General features: G+C 41.5%; 1 protein-coding gene across 1 annotated transcript; it reads right to left on the reverse strand.

Annotated features, from left to right (window-relative positions):
* Positions 1-1,184: 1,184 nt before the first annotated feature.
* Positions 1,185-25,397, reverse strand: RPF2 (ribosome production factor 2 homolog). The gene is made up of 10 exons (XM_039529678.1): positions 25,259-25,397; positions 23,167-23,299; positions 18,906-18,943; positions 18,003-18,042; positions 13,552-13,633; positions 13,359-13,435; positions 11,915-12,014; positions 6,111-6,213; positions 5,432-5,576; positions 1,185-1,825 (listed from the first exon to the last, which is right to left on the reverse strand). Exons 1-10 carry the CDS (start codon positions 25,279-25,281, stop codon positions 1,643-1,645), a joined length of 924 nt encoding a protein of 307 aa, XP_039385612.1. The 5' UTR covers positions 25,282-25,397; the 3' UTR covers positions 1,185-1,642.
* Between the last annotated feature and the right edge of the window lie 813 nt (positions 25,398-26,210).

Genomic DNA, 26,210 nt, shown 5'->3' on the forward strand with positions numbered 1-26,210 from the left:
GTAGGAAGGTTATATTACCTCTGTATTTGGCACTGATTCTAATGCTACTGGAATATTGTGTCCAATTCTGGTGTCTACAATTCAAAAACAGATGTTGACAAATTGAATAAGGTTCAGAGATGAGCCATAAGAATGATTCAAGGATTGGAAAACTTGCCCTATAGCAACGGATTCCAAGAACTTGATTGGTTTAGCTTAACCAAAAGGTTACGGAGTGATTTGATCAGTCTATAAGTGCCTAGATATGACAAACAAAACTTTGTCTTCAATCCTGCAGACAAAAGTATGTATAGCAAGAGCCAAATGGCTGGGACTAGAAGCTAGACAATGTCAGACTAGAAATGATGTGTAATTTTTTAAAGATAGGAATAATTTATGAAGGGAATAGTGGGTTCTCCATCACTGGGAACTTCTAAATCAAGACAGAATATTCTTCTATAAGTTGTTTTAGTTCAGACAGGAATTAATTCAGAGAAGTCCTATGGACTGATGCACAGTGGATCAGACTAGATGATCGCAGTGGTCCCTTCCAGCCTTATAATCTATGAATGGCTTTCTAAACAAAAAGATAAATTGGGAGGAGGAAAAAATAGCTAATTTACAGATTTCCTACATGTTCCAAAATGTAATAAGACAAACTACTTCCTACGAAACAATGAATAAATCTTACTGTACTTTAAAATCGTCTTCCCTTTTAGATCCCAAAGTTTTCCATCTCATTCAGTTCTGAATAGATTTCACTAGCGTGACCCCAGTGCAAGATAACTTTTAAAACTTTGCTTTCTTAGAATATTAAAAGAAACTTGTCCAAATCAGGAAAGAAACAACAAATCAAGGTTTTGCTTCTTTAGCAGTGTCTCTATGGCACTCAAATATAGTGAAGAGGATGGTATAAATGCCTATATTAAAAAACACGGTAGACTGAATAAGTTAGTCTTGTCCCTTGCACTCCATATGGAAATCAAACATAAGGTTCTGTGCTTAAGAGACTCAAAGGTCTCATGTGTACCTATGGTGAGTATCAGATGCTCAGATACCTTAGTGATGAATGTAGTATAAGTAGCTTGACTGATCATTCCTAATTCTATGGAGTGTAAGTAATGCTAAAAGCAATAGTTACAAAGAGTACATAGTTCATTAGCACATACTAATATTGACAGTTTCTCTTTTTTTGAAATGCATAGTTAATAAAATAGTCCAAAGTTTATTAAGTTAGAAATGAGTATTCACAGAGTTATGCAATAATCCAAATACCTTTAACATTGAAATCAAGGCCAGCATTTACACATTAACAGCTCAGTTCCTAGAAAGAGTTTATATGACAAGACTAGTCTAACAAGAGTCCCCAGGAGAAAAACCCTACGCCATTTGGTAAACTATTAGATAATTGGCTTTCTTCAATGATTTGTTCTACTGATTTCTCCAAATAAGCATATCGAGCTTCAGACAACTGAGGAAATAATGTCAGTGTACAGCCCAACACCACTGAAGTTCACTTTTGTAGGACTATGCATTAAAAAAATAATTACAGGACTACAGCATTTAAAAAAAATGGCAGCTGACTGGTCCACATCTGCCACATTTATTTTGTGACAAATACAATAAAAGCTGAAGTTATCAAGAGTCCAAAACTTTTATCCTATCAGACTGATTTTAATTTCTTTGGACTAATCCCTTCATCTTCTTCAGTCATCTTTGCTGAAGGTCTCTTCTTTAACCCTTTCATCTTCCTTGTCTGTAATTTACTGAGATCCTGTTTCTGCATGTGGATCCGACCATATGACGTACCAAAGACATCGTGAGAGATATTCTTCTTCTTCTTCGGCTGCAAGATAAGAACAATGTTAACATTTCTGGGCACTGAATACCATTCAGTCACTCAGTGACTGTAGGCAAGCGTATCTGCCATCACAAGTCACCATATTCACAAATAAACTTCCATTACAATTTAAGATAACTACACCTAAAAATGGTATTGCACAGATAAAATCCAGCGCATAGATTTATTTTCCTGTCCTTATATGCCACCAGATCAGTTCCTTATCCTGCCCTACCCGTGCATCCCTCTATAGATCATGCCAAGAAATTTGCAATAAGCAGGGTGAATGTCTACATGAAAGTATGCATCTTTCATACTGAGAGCCACAAACCAAGCTCCATGGGGAAGGGAAGGGATAGTAAGGGGGAGAGTGACCATCCAGAAGCGAAAGGTGCAGATTAATTTGTTTAAGGTGCGGAGGTCCAGAATGGGGCATATTTCCCCCCCTTTTCAGAATAAGGAAATAGGGAGAATAGAAGCCATGGTGGTGGTGTGGCACGGGTTCTATGGCACCCTTGTGGACAAGGGCAGTGGTTTCGTTGGGGGAGAAGATGGGAGTTGGGAAGGGTTGTGGGGGTGCCTCCTGGATGGGTAGCATGCGGGGAAGGAAAGGAATTTGATCAGGTATCCTTGATAGATGTCTAGCACCCAGCAGTCATAGGTATGGCATTCCAAGTGTGGATAGAGTGCCAGACAACCCCCGAATATGATGGGAGATGTGTCTGGAAGGGTTATGAGAGGTTTGCAGGTCTTGATATAAGAGTCAAAACGATTGTTTGGGTCAATGAAAAGTGGAAGCGGCAGAGGGAGTGTCAGGATCGTTGAGAGCAAGGTTGATACTGAAGCGGTTCAAAGGGTCGCTGCGGGTATGGGTGGTAAGTGGTGCGAGGTCAAGGATGGAAAGGTGGACACTACTCTCAGTGGGTGGGGGCTGTGGCATAGATGCTCAGGGAGCGAAGGGTGGCCTGGGAGTCCTTAAGAGAGTGAGGGGACTCGTCCGTCTTGTCGCTAAACAGTTTATTGTTGTCAAAGTGGCAGTCTTTCACCGTCATCTGGACCTCCTTCGGAAGACCACTGGACTATAGCCACAAGTCATGACAGAGAATGACTCCAGACATTAAAGAGCGAGAGGCAGTGTCTGCAGCATCTACTGTGGCCTAGAGTGTGACTTTGGCCACCATCTTCCCCTCATCTACCATGTGTTGGAAGTCCTGCTGTCGGTCAGGAAGAAGAGTCCTGGAAGTCTGCCAGTTGGGAATAGGATAGAAAATGGTATTTGGCCAGAATGGCCTGATAACTGGCAATACAGAATTGTAGCCTCACTAATGAATAAACTTTTCTACTCAGCAAGTCTAGTTTTTTGGCATTGTGATCTATTGTTGGCATTGCTGATTTAAAGTGCTGCTGATGGGCACATGAGGTGGCAGCATTGATCACCAGGAAATTTGGTGGTGAGTGGGTAAACAGGAAATCCATGTCCTTAGAGGGGACGGAATAGCGGCTTTCCGCTCGCTTTGGTATGGGGCACAAAAGGCTGGTGTATGCCACACCGTCTGGGCTGGTTGTAAAGTAGCCGAATGAATGGGTATGGCTGTGCGGGAGAATCCCCGAGATTGAAGCTTGTCCAGGAATTGGTCATGGGGGTCCTGAACGTCCTCTAGGGGAAGGCTGAGAGCCATGGCCATGCGATGGAACAGCGACTGATATTGTGTGTGGTGATCCAGTGGAGAGAAGAAAGCTGGGATCAGGGCATCATCCAGCGATGATGAAGTGCCCATAGGAATGGGCAATTCCGTTGGTGTGATCGGGGCCACCGGTGCCAATGGACCCAGAGGATCCAGGAGTTCCTCCTGGACAGTGGCCATATGTGTGGGAAAGATGTGGTGTGGGTGGTGTGCATTGCGATGATGGTAAGAGTCCCATGAGGCCCAAAATGGCCAATGAGTTGCCATGCATTGGCAAGGCCCACAGGTACCGGGAACCCAGGGTCGCTGGTGTGATCGTAGTCCAGAGGATAGACGTGGTGCCAAGGGTCCGAACTATAAGAGCAAGAAAGTGAGAGAGCTGTGTCCAGTTCTGAAGACCAGTCGGACTCAGACTGTTCTGGGAAAGGGGGAGTCAATGGTGCAGGTGGTAGTGGCAATGTCGGAGGATGATCGACCAGGAGAAGGGGCTCGGCCGTTATCATCGGAGCGGGACAGAGGACAAGAGGTTTACTGGCCACAGTAGGGAGCCTGGGACCTGATGGTGGTCTGGAACGTGGTGGGGTACCAGCGAAGGGTAACATAAGCTCCGCCATTGGTGTAAGAGAAGATAAGTGCATGGGACTGAGAGTACTGAGCTCAACGGATCTAGGGGGGTCGACGGTGCCAGAAGTGACAGAGTCCTGGTGTTGGAATTGATGGTGCCAGTGGAGAGTGGCAGCGTTTAGAGCAATGTTCTGCATGTGCTTTCTTGGAAGGCGACGTTGAAGTCGAAGTTGGACCTTCACTTCTTGCACACAACTTCTTCCCCAACCGATCCCAGCTCGGGGAGGAAACACTGCGTTTCGAGATGGTCCCTACTGGGGAGCCACCCTTGTGCCCATACTACTTGTGCACGTGGTGAGGTTTTGTCAGTGTTGGCGGTGCTGTACGAGAGGGTGCAGGTGAGGCGGTCACCGTCCGCGACTGGCATCGCTCCGTTGGTTCTGCCAGAGCCGGGTCTTGCTGCCCACATGGGCACATGGCTTCTGCCATTAGAAAATTTTGGAACCGAAGCTTGTGTGCCACCTGGATCCACCATGGAAAGGAGCTCCAGATAGAGCAGCGAGAGACTATGTGGGCTTTGCCCAGACAGTTCAGGCAGCGGGTGTGCTCATTGCTTACCGAAAAGAGTGAGAGCACAAGGCACAGTTTTTAATCCCGGCTTGATGGGGGAGGGATAGCTCAGTAGTTTGAGCACTGGCCTGATGAACCCAGGGTTCTGAGTTCAATTCTTGAGGGGGCCATTTAGGGATCTGGGGCAAAAATCTGTCTGGGGATGGGTCCTGCTTTGAGCAGAAGTTTAGACTAGATGACCTCCTGAAGTCCCTTCCAACCCTGATATTCTATGATCATCACAGCATTAAAGCAGTGGACGCAACAATAATCCCAAGGCTAGGGAGAGAAGCCCCTGAAGGGGAAAGATCCAACGAGTAACCTAATTAGCTATGGATGAAAAACGGACAAATACCTAAGTAAGTAAATAAAGAAACTACATACAGCGAAAAAAAGGTTGAACGCAGTACTCTTAGGTGGCTAAGAGCATGGAGGGACTGGGTTCCAACTCTGGCCATACGGTGGTAAAAGGGAACTGGAGTGGTGTCAACCCACGCAGACTCTTAATGCCTCGGACGCACCACGTGATCGACATGACACGCGCGGGTCAACGGACACTACTATCCACAGTTCCAGCTAAGGCACATGGCGTGCATGCACACCTCATGCTTGGAATCCATTTAGGGACCAACAATTGAAGAAGAACACCTTCATCTCTTGGCCTCTGCATAGTTTACTTTAAAACTGGCTCTGTATTAAAAATTATGTATGATGAAGAGCAAAGATTTTTGTATAAAATACAAGGATTATGTACCTTGAGGGCTTTAGGTTGTTTAAGAGATAATTTATAGAGGTCTTCTGAAGCCAAATGTGTTCTCCTCATCACCAGATCTAATGAAGGTCCCATCTCTTCCAGTTCAATCCTCGGTATTTTACATCCCGACTTCTTCAACAACACTCTGCGGGAGAGAGAGAGAGGGGGGAAAAAACAACAACGTTGTCCACCTTTGCTGCATTTCGTACTTGTGTTTCTACTTATTTTCTGGACCACAGGATAGAACGTGGCCTTTAGAAAACATGTGCCGCTGTTGAATTTTATTTTTGGTTCAGAAAACTTAGAACCAAGGTGCCAGTGTCTGATCTTGAATGTGTGTGCAACTCCCATTGATTTCAATACAGCTGTGTCTCTGTAACCCACACACCTCCTGGGTATGGTATTCTGTCCCCTCAAGTGGCATTGAGACCATTTAGAGATTAATGAGTCTGCACTACAGCCTTAGGTAGGGGCCATGTGGCTTTTGGCTCATGCAGTAGAGGCTCATGCACTAAGCTTCAGAGGTCCCAGGTTTGATCCCGCTCACCGATGACCAGGGTTTGTTGGTGTTACATGTGCACAGAACCATGGACTGAATCTGGCCCTGGAAGAGCATAAATTGGCTACAGAAATGAAATCTAAGCTCCTGATAGACCCGGGAGAGGGGAACGACACTTACTTGTAGCTTCGCATATAAATTTTGCCATCCATAGCTGTGAAATGCAGAACATACTCTAACCCTGCCAGGCGAATAGTGGGCACAGTAGGACCGCGAAAGAAATCTGAAAGAATATTTCAGGATGTAAAGAAACCTGGCACTTTTACTTTTTTAAAATAAAGAAGTTTTTCAAAAAGGAGGTTTAAGATAAGCAGGACTTTTGATTCCAGTCTATTTGATAATAGATCTGTGTTATAGTGGATGAATCTCATATTAACTAGAAACAGATTTGGCCTTTCTAGAGGCAACCCCAGTAATGCTAAACAGGGTCCCTTTCTGACTCACATGCAGGATTATTCACTACTTCAAGCCCCAATCCAAGATTGCACTTGCTTAATTTTGCATGTGAGTACGTTCAATGGGACTACTCATGTATGTACATGCTTAACTTTATATACATGAGTAGTCCCGCTGAGCCTACTCACATGCGCAAAGTTAAGCAAGTGCAGAAGTCTCTGTAAGAGCACATAACAGACATCTGCTTTCCAGAAATAAATTTGGTTGTTTCACAAGCTCCAGATCTTATTTTAAACATCAACCCCACCCCACCCCAAAAAAGACTGACCAAACAAATATTATCATTGCTTCAATAGCAATAGTAACTTTAGTTTTGTGAAATACAAAAAGCAATAGTTATTTCAGTTTATCCACCCTTCTAAACTTTCAGCTATGAACTCAGATAAAGAAAATGTATCTCTCAAATGTGTCGCTAAGTATACATTAGTACGGAAATAACACTTAGCTAGGTTAAGAGTTTGTTGGATAAATTGATGGATTAAAAGTCTCTGCTACCAAAGTTAGCAGTTAGAGTAGGTATAAATAAGTGATCAAGATCAATCAAGATAAACATATACAAAGAAAGAAGGAGATAGTATTTAGTGTTATCTTGATTATTTTCACTCCCCATTGTTTATGATACCATCTTGGAAACTTGAGACCATCATTGCTTTATAAAGCAGTTTTGTCTGTGGTCAAACAGAGCACCTTTGCTCTTTTTACATGAGCTAATACTTGCTATTGCACGGCAATGAATATTTTTACTATTGTAGATATACACATTTAGCAGACAAATGCAACATGGTCAGTTACATATAGAAAGCAGCTTACAGTTTGTGCTTACAGTTTTACAGGGAGCAAATTCAGATACCAGTTAACTATCACTTAGGCCTGGTCTCATTTTTTTTTTTTTTTTATTTATATAAAAAATAAAAAAAATATAATATATTTTATTTTTTTTTAAAAAAAAACAAAACAGCACAACTACACAAACAGCAATGAGCAATAGTCCTCTGGGGATAAAAAAAAAAAAAAAAAGAGGCAGAAAGGAAAAGCCTCAGCAAGAGGTTTTCTTGGGAGAGGTGCTTGGTGGGTGTGCGTTGTTGACACACTCCGCGCCATGCCATCCTCAGGTAGGTGCTGCATTATGGGATTAGTGTACTGTTACTATTGTTGCATGTAGACTTTTACTTTTGCATAAGAATGACCCTCGCTTAACAGAGTTTTACTTTGCATAGCAGTCATCTGCAACCGCCTCCCAACGCAAAAGAAGTCCCCCCCTCACCCAAAGTGACAAGACGCCTGTCAGACTTGTTCTGTGTCTGGGGGTGGTGTAATGTCACTGCATAGCCCACAGTGCCATGCTACAGACTTTGGCTGCAGGTCGGTCAACTGCAGGCACACAGACTGCAGTCACTAGGCACCAGGGACAGTCTGTGTGGTGCAGTTCAAAAAAGATTTATTATTAAATACTAAAAACATGTCCTTTTTTAAAACGCCTTGGAAGTGGGGGGAAACTTTGGTTTATGATCAGGCTCTCTTAAAATCAAGTGGGAAAACAGGGTTCTCCTGCTCTCTCGAGGAAAATCCTTTCTCGCAGCCACCTCTGTGTCCCCAGACCTGCAGCTATGTCGTCCCACCAGTCTGTGCTTGCTTGGGCCCAGAAAATCGCGTTCCACACCATGAACTTGACCCATTGCCACCATGATCTCCACTGCCAGTATATACACAAATTCGACTTATTAAGGTCGAATCCACAAATTCGACTTAAGTAGATTCGAAATAGTCCTGTAGTGTAGACAAGCCCTTAGTTGTCTAACATAATTCTCATATCAGGACCATTAAAATAGTGTATGAGCAAAGAGCACACAACCATGCAAATCTGTCAACCCTTTGCAGAGGGTGGAGGAAGGATGTGACCTTGTAATAAAAACCAAAAGACTAATACCCAGAAGCAGAACTGCTGAACGGGGGAAGGGGAGACGGCTTGCTTCCCTTTAAGTTTCATTTTCAGATTCTTAGTGTTTTCCTCAGTGACCTTTTTCTGGGAAAATCAGTGATGAAGCTATGTTGAAAACAAAGTCTTACTGTTGGACACTACCTGGAGTTTAGAGAGAAAAATACTCTGGGTCCTCCTTTGTTGGGTTACTGGATTCGTATCTAGAGGAAAAGTCATTGGTACAATATTTTCTTCTATTTTAGTGTCTATTTTCCCAGGCTGTAGCTAAGACACTGTCTCTTCTGGCATGTGAAATTGTATCTACATTGCTTTTATTGGCAGATTATCCTTTAGTATGTTCTTGTGGTATAGCTTTCCACTCACAGGATGATCTTTGTATCCAAATACAGGTGGTCAGGAATTTAAGTTTCTATGACATCCACCAGCTTTAGACAGTGTATTTCCTCTCTGGAACTCTATGGATTTGAAAATGTTGGTTTATTCATAATTTTTGAGACAGTCCACTGTGGTTGGATTAGAGACCGTTATCCTTATCTTTTTAATTCCTGCCATCAGTTTACCCCTTGTTTTCCTCCATGTGTTTAATGTGTGTGATTTAGTAACCACAGCAAAAGAGCTTTTGAGAACTTCCATTTTGTCTTTCAGGACTTGATATGTGTGTTCCAAAATAATTTATAATTTGGCCATTTATTAGGAAGATGCAACAGTTCTTGTCTGAACAGCACAAATACTGCTGGACTTTGCAGCAGCATGATGGGTGCAACAGGATGTGGAACTGTTGTTTTATGCTGCTTTGTCCCCTTCGTACCACCTCTACCATCTCTTTTTCAAGATAATCTAAATGACCCCTCCATATCAATGTATTGGACTCCAAATAATTTGTACAAACAGGGTGACAGGATGAAGGAGAAACTGGAGAAACTTAAGTGCTATCTCAAAACCAACAGGTCTCCTCCTATTCAGTCCAAGCCTGCATTTTAAGAAGAGTGACCCAACATCTGCCAATTTTTAATACACAAGTGGGTCCAATAAAGGAATGAGTGGTGAAGTGTTTCACAAATATGTGCACAGAAGGCTATTAGAACCAGGGGTGCAGCAACTACATCTCACAGGGACCAACACTGGCACCAGAAACCAATGACAGTAAAACCACTACTACAATTTTAAGACAATGTTTGTAGGGAAAGGGATGGGGAAGAAAGTGACAAATCTTTGTCTGGTTGGTCTATGTATAGGGGTAAAGAGAAGCTGCTATTTACATATCCAAACCATTATGAGATGTCCTCAGTTTTTTAAAAATGGATTTAAAAGGTTAGCTTAATTTGGTTACTATACAAGATGCAAGTTCATCCCTCTACCCCCACTGATTTCTATAATGTGGGATTGCTGGCATAGGACTTCCCAAAAATGTACAAAATGTCTTTATGGACCAAATTTCTATGAAAACCTGGTTGTTTACCACTATCATCAATAACGTCACACAGTCTAGTAACAAGGGGTCATTAGATAACTGAGCCGCCCGGATCTTGGCAGTAGCGCTGTAGCAACAAGGTCATTAGAATAGCAGTGACAGTTTCATAAGTTTCTTGGCAACAAAATGGTGGATTAAATACATTATCTTTCTCAGGACCAGAAAGAGTTGCTCCCTATCATATAACAGCAATTTCATAGGTCAAATTGTAAGCCTAAACTATTTGATGCTATCAACATCTCATTAAATCCTTAATCCGAGGAACCCCACTATTAATTTGAGGAACCCACCTATTGTTTTGTCTTTAGACATTTCACTGAAGTCAACAGAACATCAGGACATATAGTGTGTACTCGGCATATGTTCTGCAGCAAAAAAATGGATGCGTATTTGACTGATGTATATTTAGGTGTAAACAAAAGCTTAAGGCAAACAAATTGGATGGGATACGATACTCAGATGGGGAAAAAAAATTCAGAGGGCTAGACTTTCAGTTCATCTAGCAAGTATCTGTTAATGATTGGCAACATCATCCATTTCAGCAGTAAACCTGTATTTCGTATAAATCTCAATTGTGTGCACACATTTCGATCCATCACCCCAACAATGTGAAAATATGCTTAAGGGGATGCACATTAGAACAACAATGTGTGGGGTTACTGGTGTGTAATGATTCTCTTCCAGAAATTTGGGCAAAGTGGCAGAGAGCCAATCTTTCATGGTTTGCATCCTATATAATCTGGACAGTGATGTAATCATTTAATGATTCACAGGCCCCCAGCTCCTAAAACGGACTGAAAAATAGCTTTGCCATAAAATTCATCCTATTTGGGGCTATATCTCTGAAAAATACATAGATGAGCTCTTAAGAATAGCAGCAATGAATTATTAATGCAGCAGTCACGGAAAGTCGTCTTTTTTTAGCATCTCCAATAGCAGTTTAGAAAGACTGTGCAGCTACGAAGCCAAAGGCAGTGGCAATTTTTAAACTAACATAGGCAAAAATGGTTCTTTGGGATTTAACTATAAGTAAAGCTTAGAAGTGTGAGTCTCATCTGAATCTCCATGCCTTCATCCACCTTTAATTCCCTGCTCGTGCCCCACCAACATTCCCACACACACCACTTCGTAGTCCACATCTTCCCCGCAAAATCCCATTCCAGGTTAAGCACCACCCATTTCTTCTAATGAAGTCTTGCTGCAGGGAGAGAAGTGCAGGAGAAGGGAGCAGATATCCAGTCATTCTACCTTCTAGTTTCACTCCTAAAACTTACTTCCCAAGAGTACTCAGATTGTGAATAATGCCACAATACCATTTTAATTTTAAGCTCCAAATAGAACAAATTAAATTATTTTAGACAAAAATAATTGGTCTAGAAAGTACACCCATTTTTGTAGTTGCTCTCAGCACTCTTAATTAAAATCCATAACCTTATTTATCATCTGCATGTTCTCCGCCTATTCCAATGCCTCCCACCCTCAATGTGCAAAAAAGTTTGTACATTTCTTTTTAATGGAAATCTGTGCCTAGCTTGAACTTAACATACACATTTAATTGTATATGTTTCTGCCTTAACAACCACTTCTCATTTTCATTGCACATGCTGAACCCCAAAATTCAACCTAGTGAGGTCCTGATTAGAACCGGTTGAAAGTTCTCTGATTGAATAGTTTACTATTAGAAAACGCAGTGTTTTGACAAAGTTGTTTCAATATTTCCAAAACAATGTTTTGCAAGGAATTTTCATTTCACAGGAGATTGACTTTTTGTTCAGATTCAAGACTACATTAATTCTTAAAATGTCAATTTCCCCACTTAAACCACCTCTAGTCTTCATGGTTTTCCCAGGCTAATCTACTTGGAAACAGACTTGATAATTACAGCTTTATCTTCACTTTTATGGTATGCAGTAAATCCTAATGCCATTTCCTTAATGTTATCTTGCATTCTTGAACATGGACAAACATTAACAGGCAAACCAACATTTCTCAACAATTAGCATTGTCACAGATTTATGAAGTCTAACTGCTCACAAGGTCTTATTTCAAAAAACTCACCAATTAGAAGACTTTTCAATCTTCTGTATTCTTCATTTAAATCAAATGTGTCACCAGCAAATATCAACATGGGCTTTGTTCCTTCTGGACACTTGCTGTTCTATTGGACAAATATCAAACTAAGTTATAGAGCATATTATTTATGCAAGTGACCAGGCACATGCCATTCTGAGCTGTTCTGGTCTCTGATAAACACAAAAAGGAAGGCATTTTTAAAAAAGAAATCTATATATGTTACTTGTACTTGGAAGTGTTTGGGTTTTGAGTGATGTTCTCATTTAGGCTGAATAAGGAAAAGCTTCCTCATAATAAAATGTGTTAGACCGTGGAAAAGACCCTACAATGGAAGTTCTTTTTTTTGGGACTATTTAGAACTAGACTATATGAAATACAAGCAAGCATACTGTATTTCTTGCATTGGGAAGGAGATGGAAAAGATTTGCTAGATCATTCAGTCCATTTCCAACTTCTGATACACCCTTATACATCCAATTGACCACAACTCTCTACTGTGCAATACTTGTGAAAATCATCAAGCTTAAGGGGAGGAATCACTTTTCAAAGTTAAATTTCTTGTTACCTAAAAAAATATCTTTTTTCATCCATACTACTAGTTCTGAATCTGCAAACTAAGTAGTTGCTCATCTGTGTAGTTTTTTAATTATAATAGTGCAAAAAGGCATATAAAATAGCTAACCTATTTTTTGGCAAAACCAAAACTTAAAATGATCACACCAAGGTGGGTTTGCTCTTAGATTTGGGGTTTTTTAAGTCTGCAGAATTCAAAATGTTGGCCCTCACACTGAGGCAGATACAGTTCCTGAAAACCAGGGTGTGTGTATAATTGATGGCCTGAGAAAGTCTCAGAAGTATCTCACACTGATAGCAGAAATATCCTGAGCTACAGTAAGATGATTCTGCCTTTGGAAACTCATACATGGTTTCCCCTCAGTAACATTGAAGGCCTCTCATGGGCAGAATCCCACCTAGTAGCTTTGTAAATTGAATTATTTTTGTTTGCAGCTAAAAAAATTGTAGACTTGGTTTGGTCCCAACTAAAACTCTGGAAAGGAATTCACTGGTAAACATATAGCAAATTTTAATAAGATTTTTACAAAGCACAAAAATAAGATTCTGACGTGAATGCATATGTTAATCCTGGAAGTCTAAAAGAGGCAATAGTGAAATGGTTTTGTTTTCTTTACTGAAAGTACACTAGATTCACTACAAGTGCTCACCAATAGATGTCACTAGATATATTATCTGTATCTATAGATATATATAGAGATGATATATCTAGATATATCTTTCTACTGTATTTTCCACTGCATGCATCCGATGAAGTGGGCTGTAGCACATGAAAGCTTATGCTCAAATAAATTTGTTAGTCTCTAAGGGGCCACAAGTACTCCTGTTCTTTTTGCATTGTTTAAGAGTATCTTACCTTAATATCTTTTAGTGACACAAATTTCTCAATGCCTAGCTCAATCATATCCAGGACATGATAATCAAACATACGACCTACAAAAGAAAAAAAAAATGTTGGGTTAGATATTTATTCTCAAGAGCCATTTCTTCGACCCAGTTTTAAAAAAAAACAAAAAAACAAAAAACAAAAAAACAAAAAAACATTTTACCTATTATTAGATTGTTAGGCCGCTTCTTATTATGTGAGCCAAACAGAAACAAAGAACAATCCGACTTCTTGGAAAAAAACTCCTATAAGATTAAAAAAAGACCACAAACTTCAGTTTGCAAACATGTTAAAGATTTGGTGATGGTTAATGTCACCGTTACATCAGCTGAACAGCTACAAATTGCAAATTGTAACCCATTCCTCCTTGGGAGGTTAATCCATTGTTTTATATGCATGCCAGATAGTTTTTTTCCTGGCATTTGACCTAAACTAGTGATACTCACATCTCAGTGGTTCAGGAGCCAAATTAACAATCAACATTACCCAAAAGAACCACAGAAGTGTGAATTCATGGTTTCATTTACTATAGCACTATTCATATTTAAACAGCATAACGGGAAATATTTATTGCATATTATTCTCACAGCAAATAAGTTGATAACTTAGAACAAGCCAATACCGTAACTGGTTAATAACATAATAAAAGCATCTTGACTGGTTAATAATTAAATCACACAGTGTTTTAATATCATGTGCTACAAAGAGCCGCAGGAGACACATTAAAGAGCAGTTTGCAAGCCACAGTCTGAGTATCACTGAGCTAAATATTCCATTTCCTAATTTTGTTCCATTACTCCTTGTTCTTTACATTTTTGCACTGATCACCCTGAACTCCTTCTGCCCTCTTTGATGCAACATCCTGTTAAATACTTGTAAACAGTTATATTTCCTCATTTAGGATATGTCTACACTGAAATCCAAAGTGTTATTGCAGCATAGACATATCCTCACTCCCACGGCTAAAAATAGCAGCTTAGACAGGCTAGCAATGGAAGTGCATACCAAAGATCCCTGGCATGCTTGTGTAGTCCATGATGCTGCATTTACACTGCTATTTTTAGCCATATTAGCATGGGTATATATATTTGAAATGCCATCATTTTTGTAGCCTAGATCGTAATTTATTAATGCTTTGGGAGGCGGAGTAGCAATACTGCAATTTTTAGTCTAAATGTTCCCAACAGCACTTCTGTGAAAAGTGCACAGCATTTTTCAGGATAAGGGACATTTGTCTGAAAGGAAATTTCAAGAGCATGGCGCATAGGACAGGGGCTAACCCCCTGCTCCCATTTAACTAATTGTACCATCTTTCAGTTCACTGACACTCCTCTACCTCTGGATTCCCACTACTAATTCTCAAAAGGAAAGTAATATAGTATTGCAATTAACTCAAATGTTGGATATTCATCAAAATACTCTGCCTTGGTTTTAAGCAAGAAGAGATGGAGGAAAATCCAGGAACTAGAAATCTGGACACCAAAGAGAAATCCTCTAAAGCAGAGGTTCCCAAACTTTTCTTATTGCATAATCCCTTCCAGATCTACCAGCTGCCTGCATACTCCTACTCTTCTCGTCACTGATATTTTGTGTGTTCTTCTTAACATTACCTGTCTTTAGCCAGTTGTCCATATTTCACTGTTATGTACAGATATAGTTTTAGTGTGACGTATCTGTGTTCTCATTAGTACATCTTGAAGTAAATTAACTACCATATTTTATATAACAAATTCCCACAGAGGTTGAAAGCTTCAGATGAGTAGCCTATTATGAAAATGCAATAAATAAAATCCAGCATTACACAATTTCTCTGTGTACCCCCAGTGTACACCTATCACAGTTTGGGAACCCCTGCTCTAATGGACACATTCCAAAGTAAGCTCGGTTGACTTGCTAGCAATTTGGCAGAGGAAAAGATACATGGCCTGGCACGCTGTCCTAATTATGTGAAGATATTGAGTCCCTGCCAACAGAACACACTCATTTGATATCATATGGATGAACTGAACCTTTCACTTTGAGGTGGACATTAAGAAAGGTCCTCCAGTGTTAGTAGATATGGATGCGCAATTCTTCATTAAGAGAAAGCAACGGCAAAAACAAAGTACAAAACAGATAAGTCTTAGTGAGCATGACGCAAAATAACAGTTCATCGTTATATGGGTCTTTTAATCTTCAAAACACTTTACAGACATGAAGCCTATGATTTGTCAGTCTGTTCCCTGACGCCTTGTACAAGGTAGCGGTAGTATTTTTTCCCCACAGGAATTGAGCCTGTTTGTTGTGGTTAGCTCCTCATATTAGTAATACTAACAATTGGCATAGATGACGAAATGGTGATAACATTACTGTTCCGTTTACATGGGGTAATGATGCAATTTGTCATTGTAACGGGGTCTACAGGCCCCATGCTGAATCAAGGCAAGGAACAGTGTAATATTGGGCTAGGAAGACTCCACCCCTCAACAAGTGCAAGGCATGTTCCCAGTGGAAGAACAATTAAGGAGACTGGTAGCTGAGGAGAAGGAGAGACATGAGCTGTATGTGGCACCAGGAAGCAAGGCTGATGCTGAGAGCTGCACCAGGAATGGCAACAACTTTGTAAAGGCTGCTCTAGCAACAGGGACTTGAATTCTTCCCTCATTACGCTGTGGGCATTTCTAGAAACTCATAACTGATAATTTTCTCACCATTACCACAATAATATGTTTTACTGGACAACAGGCAGTGTATACCAATGCAAAGAGGACTAACAGTACATGGACTGTTTATCCAAAAGTTTATGGTCTTAGAATGTAGTCAATGAAAAATATGAAGAAATGTAAATTCTCCAAATACTTTTGAACATGTTAAAACATAAATAAATAAATCAATCAAAGGCGGCCCTAATATTTCATTTGTACCTGACGGAGCAAAGGTGTGATTAATTCTGAGTCAATATCTACAAGAATCCATCTCAAATAGGTCTGTTCTTAAACAATGATTGTATATTATCACTTCCCATCTCTTACGAACAATCAGATCAGCCACAACATCACTGGTTCATTCACCTGCACGTCCACCAATGTAATATACACCATAATGTGCCAGCAATGCCCCTCTGCTATGTACATCGGCCAAACAGGACAATCCCTCCGTAAAAGGATAAATGGACACAAGTCAGATATTAGGAATGGCAATATACAAAAACCTGTAGGAGAACACTTCAACCTCCTTGGACACACAATAGCAGATTTAAAGGCAGCCATCCTGCAGCAAAACAACTTCAGGACCAGACTCCAAAGAGAAACTGCTGAACTTCAGTTCATTTGCAAATTTGACACCATCAGCTCAGGATTAAACAAAGACTGTGAATGGCTAGCCAACTACAAAAGCAGTTTCTCCTTCCTTGCTGTTCACACCTCAACTGCTAGAAGAGGGCCTCATCCTCCCTGACTGAACTAACCTCGTTATCTCTAGACTGATTCTTGCCTGCATATTTATACCTGCCTCTGGAAATTTCCACCATATGCGTCTGACGAAGTGGGTATTTACCCACGAAAGCTTATGCTCCAATAAGTCTGCTAGTCTATAAGGTGCCACAGGACTCTGTTGCTTTTTACAGATCTAGACTAACACGGCTACCCCTCTGATATTTGAAACCAAACCAGCAGTCTTTGCTCTAAACAAGTATGTTGTTCCATGACTCTCTAAAACAGACAAACCCCAGGATTAAGATAATGCTTTGATTAAACTGTAAATATGGGAGGTGTAATCCAGGGATTAGCCTCTCTATTTTTGTCTTCCTGTTCAGAAACCAACTTGACCTTAAAGCACAGAACTGAGACCAAATCTAGTCAGATGTATATAACAGCCATCACACCCCGGAAAAAATTTTGTTTTAATTTTAATTTTTTGTTTTATTTTTTTAAATGAAAAATTCTTGTCTGTGAATTTTGGAATAAAACTTGTAATTCATGATCTTTGAGTTGCACGGCTGAAGTCAGGCAGAGCACCTCAGCCTAATAAGTGCTTCTGTTCCTCTACTCAAATGTAATTAAGAAAAGCAATTTTTACAGGACACCCTCAATATTTTTCTTTGAGTCGTTTTCCCCTATGAATTTTTTATTTGTGAAGAAACTAAGATGAATATTCACATAAACAATTAATACTTTAATGACCATGAGGTCACCATGAGGTGAATTTATAAGAGAGCTGTGTAAAAATATTATCCTTCCCTTCATGACAAGCTCCTATACAAGCTCTAACAATGTTCTATAATCCTAAATCTGTTTTGTCATAATTTCACAGTAACATGCATGCACTTTCAAGAGCACCCCAACGTTTTTATTTCCACAATAATAGTATGAGAGTTCTGCCTTCAGACAAATGAGTGTTACTAGAAAAAAAACTGGCAACATAAAACCAACAACAGTATCTATCAAGATCTAGAATTACACAGATATTCAGCTTATTCCAAATTGCACAATAATTCCCTATAACTTAACTTCTGGGGTATAACTCCAGGGAACCTGGGAGAACTACTTTCCATGGCAGCCCTGCGTGACTGACAGTATCTTGTACATAGTCTCTCTTGTTCCATAGCAAGCTAAATAAAATGTGGTTTTTACTTACCAGTGATGTTTGATCCTCAAAAGGTCTGGTAATATTTTTTCTAAAGAAAAAAAAAGAGAGATAAGGATTTGGGATTTTTTGTATGACTTCACACTAGGCGCCCTGGTGGCACTTGGGTTATTATGCTCTTCTGAGAAGATTACTTCATCTTTAGAACCTGATTTCCATCTTAGATCCAAAGCAATATTAATTCTGTTAGTCCTTCCTTAGTGTTCCCTATGTCAAAGTCGTTCTGTCATTAGATGCACTCTTCTCTACATTTCCTTGCTATCGTGATGCACAAATTCCAAACAACCATAGAGACAGTACTCCAGAAGTGCAATAAGCTGCCCTCCACAAAATGAAGGTTTGCCTTCCAGGTATCACATGATACATCTTACAGTTGTCTTTGCCTTTTCATCCATGTCACGTTTAATATTCCTATATTTTCATGAGTTAGTACATCCAAGCACCAGGATTACAACTTTCTGCCTAATAGCTCCCTATTTTGTATAAACATATTTGATTATAAACTGTATTCCCTATTGAGACTACTTGCAACTTTACCTTTTATAGATTTAATGTTACTCTTTCAACTTATCTGTGCCAAGCTGAACTGCTGCCATATCTTATTAGCTATTCATGCAGATTTGGATCATCTGTGAAATTGATCAGTAACTTATCCCTTTTGCAAAGTTTTTACTTCATGTATTTTGATAAATGGGACTGAACTCAGACATTTAAACACCTATGGGCTTTTCCCCAGGTTGCTGTTGTCATTTGGAATCACCCTCAGTTTATCATGTAGCCAGATTTTTTCTTTAAATCCACTTTATTGGCCTGCACAGCACCTTTCTAGTTTCTCTCTGAAAATATTAAGACTAACTTTTTCAAACAATTTTAAAATTGCAAAATGTAACTTACTTTTTGTACAGTACAGCAAAGGGCTTTTTCAGAGCATACTGTAAAACAAAGAATTTGACGTTAAGGAGAAAGTTCTTTTAACACACTGAAATACTAAACATTGTTCTTTCTAAAATTCTACATGAAAACAGCATCAAAAGGATAAATGAATTACTTGAGAATTAAACACAGTGGCCATCAGGTGCAATCTATCCCAGAAAGAAATCAACTCTGTAGACATGCTCACAAAAGGGGCAAGAAAGTAGAGATCTAAGACAGGATTACTAATTTTAAAGAGGAGAGGTTTACAGAGGCCAAAAACCACACCTGACACACCAGAACAAGGCAGCAGAACACCTCCAGCTCCCACTCACAATAATCTCAATATTTGTACTGGAAATATTAAATTTCGAAGAAAACGACACCATTTTTTATTTTATTAAAATGTTTATACAGATTGAGGGGAAATGTTGCCTTGCAGTTAGAGCACTGGAAGAATTCATGGTTTTATTCCTAATTATGGCCCTGACACACCGATTGAACAGTGCCTAGCACAATGGGGACCTGGTCCATGACTGGGGGTACATCAACACTGCAATGTAAGCCCAGGGTTTGAACTCAAGCACAAACCTAACCCCCTTTCCATCTTCACACAAATCACGCTAACCCAGGACCTGGACCCAGGGTCCCAGGACCCATGGGGGTGGAGGGTCCAAGACTGAGTCATGCCAGGATCCAGTGTTCAAGCCCTATTGCTTTGCAGCGTAGACACAGCCCCACTGCACCAGTGCTCTGGGAGTTCACCAAAGATATTCCACACCACCACAGACTGACTTTCTTTGTCCTCTTGTTGGAATTATTAATAATATTTAGAATGATTAATATGGGAAATCACCAGACACCAATTTAACCTTAAATTGCTTTATTAAATCCAAAGTATCTTTATGCCATATCCAATACAGTAACAAAGTACTCATAAGCATTTGATCAAGATACTTGCAATCAAGGGTGCTTAGACCCATACTGGTTGGCTCCAAGATGGTCAGCCAGGTATTAGCAATGAACCCTTTAAGAGTTTACTTTTTATACCTTTAATGAACAAGTAATGTAATTGCAAATTACTGACTACAGCTAAAAACCAATTGGAGACAGTTCATTCTTATTTCCAGTCTTAATCCAAATAAGATTTACAACCACCTCTCTTTGCAAGGCCTTCTCTCCCCTCCTTCTTGCTGTCCAACAGTCTTCCCACAGCACTTGGGTTCACATAGGCTTTAACATTGGCATATGGGTTGGGGAAGGGCCATGTTGGCTCATTTTAAGACAGATTCTCTTGGTTTTATTTAAAGCCATCTGCAGTCATCCCTAGAAGTCAGAGGGCTTCTTTTGAGAAACTTCCCCTTATCTTGTTAGTTATTCTTTGAACCAGACATCGTCCCTACTCTATTCCTTCTGGCCTCATCACTTATTTTTGAGGCCTTCTTTCTACTTGCTAGTCAGGACCTCTCTTTTCAATACATGTATATTTCCTTAACCAAATTTAAGCTAACTTTAATTCTTTAATTTTATACTTATCCTAAACTTCTGAACAGTCAAGTTTTCCCACACTGCGCCACAAAAAAAGGGGTAGGGCAGTCACATTTGGGGAGGGCGTTAGTAAGTCTGGGATCTGGGTGGTTATACTTGGGCCCACATAATGCAGTGTAGATGGTAGAGCCCCAGGCTGGAAGCCAGGGTTCAACAATTCCTAACCTGGGGTTACAAATGAGTATGGATGCTCAAGACCTGGGTTAACAAACTCAGGAACTGATAACTCAAATTCTGCTAACATTGAGCTCACATTGCAGTGCAGACATAGGGATTCCTAGGTGTAGCTGCAACACAAATTATACCTACGCAACATTGGGCAAAGCATATCACCTCTCCATACATCAGTTTTCCATGTGTTAAAAGGGGATTAAACCTAAGCTTAACACCTCTAAGTGAAAACAATAGTTTCTTTAAACAGCTTTGAGATCTTGAAATGAAAGGCATTACAGAAAGGTAGAGCATGATTAAACTCCCACATTAATAATACACATTAGGCAAAGTTAAATACACAACAATATTTTAAACCCGATTAGTCCTAAGGTCAAAGTTTAGCACTTTCCTACAACAGCAGATGTTAAACACATTCCTATCACAGTATTATTATTATTATTATGTGCTATTTTAGGTTTCTGATGGCATTAACTGTTGCAGGTAAAATATCTGAACACCAAGTCAGGTTTTGGCAAATCAATCAATTTATCTGAAAAGATTTTATTTTGAAGTGTATTTGTATTTGAGCCTTGTTAATTATTTAGGATCCTTTACAGACATTTCTAATAAGTTTTTTTTTTTTGGTTAGCTCTTCAAGAAGCCTGGACCTAAAGACAGTCAGATTATTACAGAATGTCTCAGTGAATAATGGGATGCATAAACAGAGGACTCTTGAAGAGCAGAGAGGTTATTTACATCTATATTTGGGACTGGTGTGACTGCTGCTTGAATATTGCATCCAGTTCAAGAATTCAAGAAGAGGGTTCAGAGAAGAGCCATGAGAATGATTAAAGAATTAGAAAACCTGCCTTACAGTGATTGAGCTCCTTGAGTCTATTTAGTTTAACAAAGAGAAGGATAAAGAATGATTTGATTACAGTCTAAAAGTATTAACACGGGGAACAAATATTTAATAAAGGGCTTTTCAATCTAGTAGAGAAATATAACAATCCAATGGCTGGAAGTTGAACCTAAACAAATTAAGAAAAGAAATAAGACAAATTTTTGACAGTAAGGGTAATTAACCATTGGAATAATTTACCAGGGATAGTGGTGGATTTTCCACCACTGACAATTTTTAAATCAAGACTGGATAATTTCCTAAAAGATCTGCTCTAGGAATTGTTTTGGGGAAGTTCTATGGCCTGTGCTATGCAGATGATCACAATGCTTCCTTTTGGCCTTGGAATCTATAACTTAGTCCTTATGATTTGGCATCTTTCACATTAGCAATAAATCCCATTTCCCCTCAGAGATACTGCAGTTCTGGTCCAACATACAATAGGCTATGTCTACACTACAAACCACTGATGATGGTGTGTAGGATATGTTCAGTAAAATGCCGGCTGCATCCATACTCCAGTACATAGCTACACCTGTATGTGAAAGGCTCCAGCAGAGAGTAAGCAGCAAGGAAAAGCTCCAGCTACTCCCCACTGCAAGAGAATCTCTCTGTGGCTAGGCATGACTCCAGCAACAGGAGGGCAGCAGGACACTACAGTGAGTGCTCCAGTGAGTAGGGTGCATACCTGGGTATACCCACAGGGTTCAAGGCATGTCCTTACTCTACTTGCCTAAGGAGTGCCTCACCATCTGCACTGCTATTTATACCCATGCTAGGTGGGTATGTATTATGTGTACTCTACACACTGCTGAAAGGAGTGTGAAGTGTAAACATACTTACAGACTTGCAGTGTTGGCAAATCTCTCAATTTCCTTAAGAGAAACATGATTCTGACCTCTGCTGAAGCCAGTCTCACAATGATTTGAGAAACTCCTGCTGTCATACAAATTTCAGCCCTGCTTGAGGGGGTGGGGAAGAAGGGCACAACCCCTCTGATTGTCTGCTTTTCCTGCAAGTGGCAGGGAAATAGGGAAGGCAGCCAATCAGGAGGAGAGCTCTGCCTGCCAACCTCCAACCCCTCAGGAGCTGAGAGGAGTTTTTGGATAGGGGAGAAGGAACAGCTCTCACAGGAGGGGAGGAGGAAATAGGAAGAGCCTAGCAGCTCAGGGAAGCTGTGCTCCCTGTTCCCTTTCCCCTCCTGAGAAAAGTGGGTTGCCTCCTCCCCATCTCTGCAACACCAGCCTGGGAAGGGGAAGGGAGGTAAATAACCCTTGGGAGAGGGGAGTACACAGAAGTTGCATAATTAATAGGCTGGAGGGACAAACTTCATTAGAATTCTGGGGTTTGAGGAGAAGCTGAAAGCTCTGTACTATGAGGCAGCATTTTAAACACAAGTCTTTGTAATTTCAGCTCAGTCCTCTGACAATGGGCAAAGTCACCTGACTCTCTAAATTTGGTAGAGTTGGCAATACTGACTGTGACACACATTGGTTGGGGGCAGGAGGAATACAAAACAACCAAGACTGGTAATATTGGATTTGGAGACACAATTTATTTAAAAAATGTGTGAAATTACTCCTGATACACAGCCCATGTTAAAATTTATTTCAGTACGTGTATTTCCAACAATATACTTACAATATCTTTAAGTGTTTCAGTTACTGTTAAGTTTGCATTTCCACCTTTTATGAGGATGGCATTTTTTGTATTTTCAGTGAGCTTGGGTTCTCTCTTCTCAAGAAACCTTTTGGCCCTCTTTGTTTTAGGCTTTCTACAATGATAAATTAATTACAATATTAACTTACACAAACGTATTAGACTATGCTGGAAACAATCACTGCTGGTTGATGTTCAATCAATAAAGCAAAAATATGAACAAGTACCATACAAAATAACCACAAAGGAGTTAATGAAAATGTTTTACCTGATTTGTAAACATTCCACCCTCCCCCCCAAAAAAACCTACTGAAATTGAAGGTAAAGTCTTGGCCTTAAGTTTTAATTTCCTGAATTCTGCTGACTTTAAATTTAAGGTGTGGCAATATTTCCACATCCTTGCTGAAGTCCTGATGGTTTCGCTTCACACTAAAACCCTGCATAATGGCCCCACATACTATGGCTCATGAGGACTAGAGAAGATCCCCTTAAAAGCCCATCAATGGCAGCCTAAAGGCAAATTAAAAAGCCCAAGTTACGCTTGGCACTTTTCTGCTACTTCATGATGTACCATCATGTACAAATACAGAGTTAGAAGAAAAATTGCCAATGAACAACTGCTACCATGACCAACCTGAATTCGGGTTCTTAGAACACAATTAACCAGGGGTGGGCAAACTTTTTGGCCTGAGGGCCACATCTGGGTGGGGAAATTGTATGCAGGGCCATGAATGTAGGGCTGGGGCAACAGGTTGGGCTTCGAGGTTGGGCTTTGGAGGGAGTGCAGGGTGTGATGTGCAGGAAGGGGCTCAGGGCTAGGGGTTGGGGTGCAGGAGAGGTACAAGGTGCAGCAGGGGACTCAGGGCAGGGGGTTGGGGTGCAGGCTCCGGCCCGGCGCCGCTTACCTCGAGTGACTCGAGGGTGGCAGCGGCACACAGCAGGGCTAAGGCAGGCTCCCTGCCTGCCTTGGCCCCGCACCGCTCCCGGTTTCTGGCCAATGGGAGCTGTGGGGGGTGATGCCTGCAGGCGAGGGCAGCGCATGGAGCCCTCTGCTCCTCTCCCCCAGGGGCCACAGGGATGTGGTGCTGGCCGCTTCCAGGAGTGGCGCGTGGCCAGGGGAGGTAGGGAGCCTGCCTTTGCTCTGCAATGCCAAGGGGCTGGCAATCCTGCGGGCTGGATTGAAAGTCCTGACTTGCCAGATCCAGCCCGCGGGCCGTAGTTTGACTTCCCCTGCAATTAACCATACTGTCCTCTATTAAGAGAAATGTTCCATTTCAGTTTCACCAGTGACCAGCGCACCACCTTTATGGATTATCTGTGAACTTTTGCCTGCACCTAGACAAGAACAATCTACTAAGCATGAAGAGTTTGTTCCTGAAATGCTAAAGAGGACCAGAAATTAGGGGCCTACCTCTAGATCAGTGATACTCAGATCTCTGGTTCAGGAGCCAAATTAGTGACCAACATTACCCAGAGACACAGCAATGTGTATTCATTGTTTCATTTACTATTTTTATATTATATATATTATTCTCACAGCAAAATGACTGACCAAGTATACTACACTTGGTTAATGACATAGTAAAAACATCCTGATTTGTTAATAACTTAGATTGGTTAATAATTAAATCACACAATGTTTCAATATCATGCAGTGTGGCTTGCAGCAGAGTGGGTTGGGGAGGTTATTGTGGAGGACGAACTAAGGCAAGGGAATCCCCCCAACAGCAAACCCCACAGCCACAGGGCCCTGCCCATATACAGCCCCCCACAGAGCACTCCTCCCTCCTTCGTGTTTACCCCTCTGGAGGCCCCGCGAAGGGGGCGGCTGGCCGCGGGCAGAGCCGGGTTAATACCCCGTAAAGGAGCAGAGTCGGTGCCTCCCCGGGGGCAGCCGGGCCGGTGGCGGGGGGAGGGGGACGCTATTCTCCCCCCGCTCGGGAGCCCAGCAACTGCCCCCGCCCTGAGCTGCGCGGCCGCCGCGCGGGAGCCGGGCCTCCGCCTAGAGCCGAAGGCGGGAGCGGGAGCAGCCGGCGCTATCGGGCCCCCGCGCCGCCCCGGAGCCGCCACTTACACCACCCGGTCCAGCGCCTCCATCTCGCCGGCAAGAGAAACTGACGCGCCCCCACGTGCGCGCGAGACCCACAACGGACCAGCCCAGGGACGTCCCTGCACTGCGTCATGACATCACATCCGCCGTCAGAAATCCCAGCGTCAACGCAGAGAGACTGGGACTCGGGAACCGTAGAGTGCGTGCGCCTTCTCTGTTACTGAGCATGCGCAGGAGAAATTGAGGCGGTCACCGCCCTCAGATCGAAACAGGGGTGAAAGGAACTACGGTGGGGAAAGGGCTACGGAGAGGCAGTAGGAGCAAAATTCTCAAAAATTAGAGGCCGGGAGGGGCGTTGCGTTGCGTTCCTGGCTGGTGCCTTTCCACTGCACCCCCTAGCCAGGGAAGTGGCCTTGCAGCCCAAGGTGGGGGAGGTAATAGACTTTATTAGACCAGTTTCTGGGACTGCAAAACAAGTTTCTGAGCTACCCAGAGCTCTTCTTCCAGCTGGGGTAGAGCTCGAACACTTGTCTCTCTCCCCAACAGAAGTTGGTCCAATAAAAAATGTTGCCTAACCCACCTTGTCTCTCATATATCCTGGGACTGACAGGACTGCACCCCCTAGGGTAACCAGATGTCCCGCTTTTATAAGGACAGTCCCGATTTTGGGCTCTTTTTCTTATACAGACTCCTTTTACCCTACACCCCTGTTCCGATTTTTCACATTTGCTGTCTGGTCACCCTAACACCAACACTGCAGACACAGACCTTAACCTTTCTGACCTATAGCCAGTAGCTGTTATCAATACTGAAGCACAACTCAGAAAAGCAAGGAATGGTTCTTCGTGATGTAGGATTTTCTTGACTGTCTGTACAGCTCTCCCAGCCATTCCAGTCACTTGTGGGGAATACAGGTGCTAATAATATGACCAACCTCATAATTCATTCAGCATGACTTAAATTCTGCGACTGTGAG

This window comes from Mauremys reevesii, linkage group 3 (genome assembly GCF_016161935.1).
Source record: "Mauremys reevesii isolate NIE-2019 linkage group 3, ASM1616193v1, whole genome shotgun sequence".
NCBI classification, from domain to species: domain Eukaryota; kingdom Metazoa; phylum Chordata; order Testudines; family Geoemydidae; genus Mauremys; species Mauremys reevesii.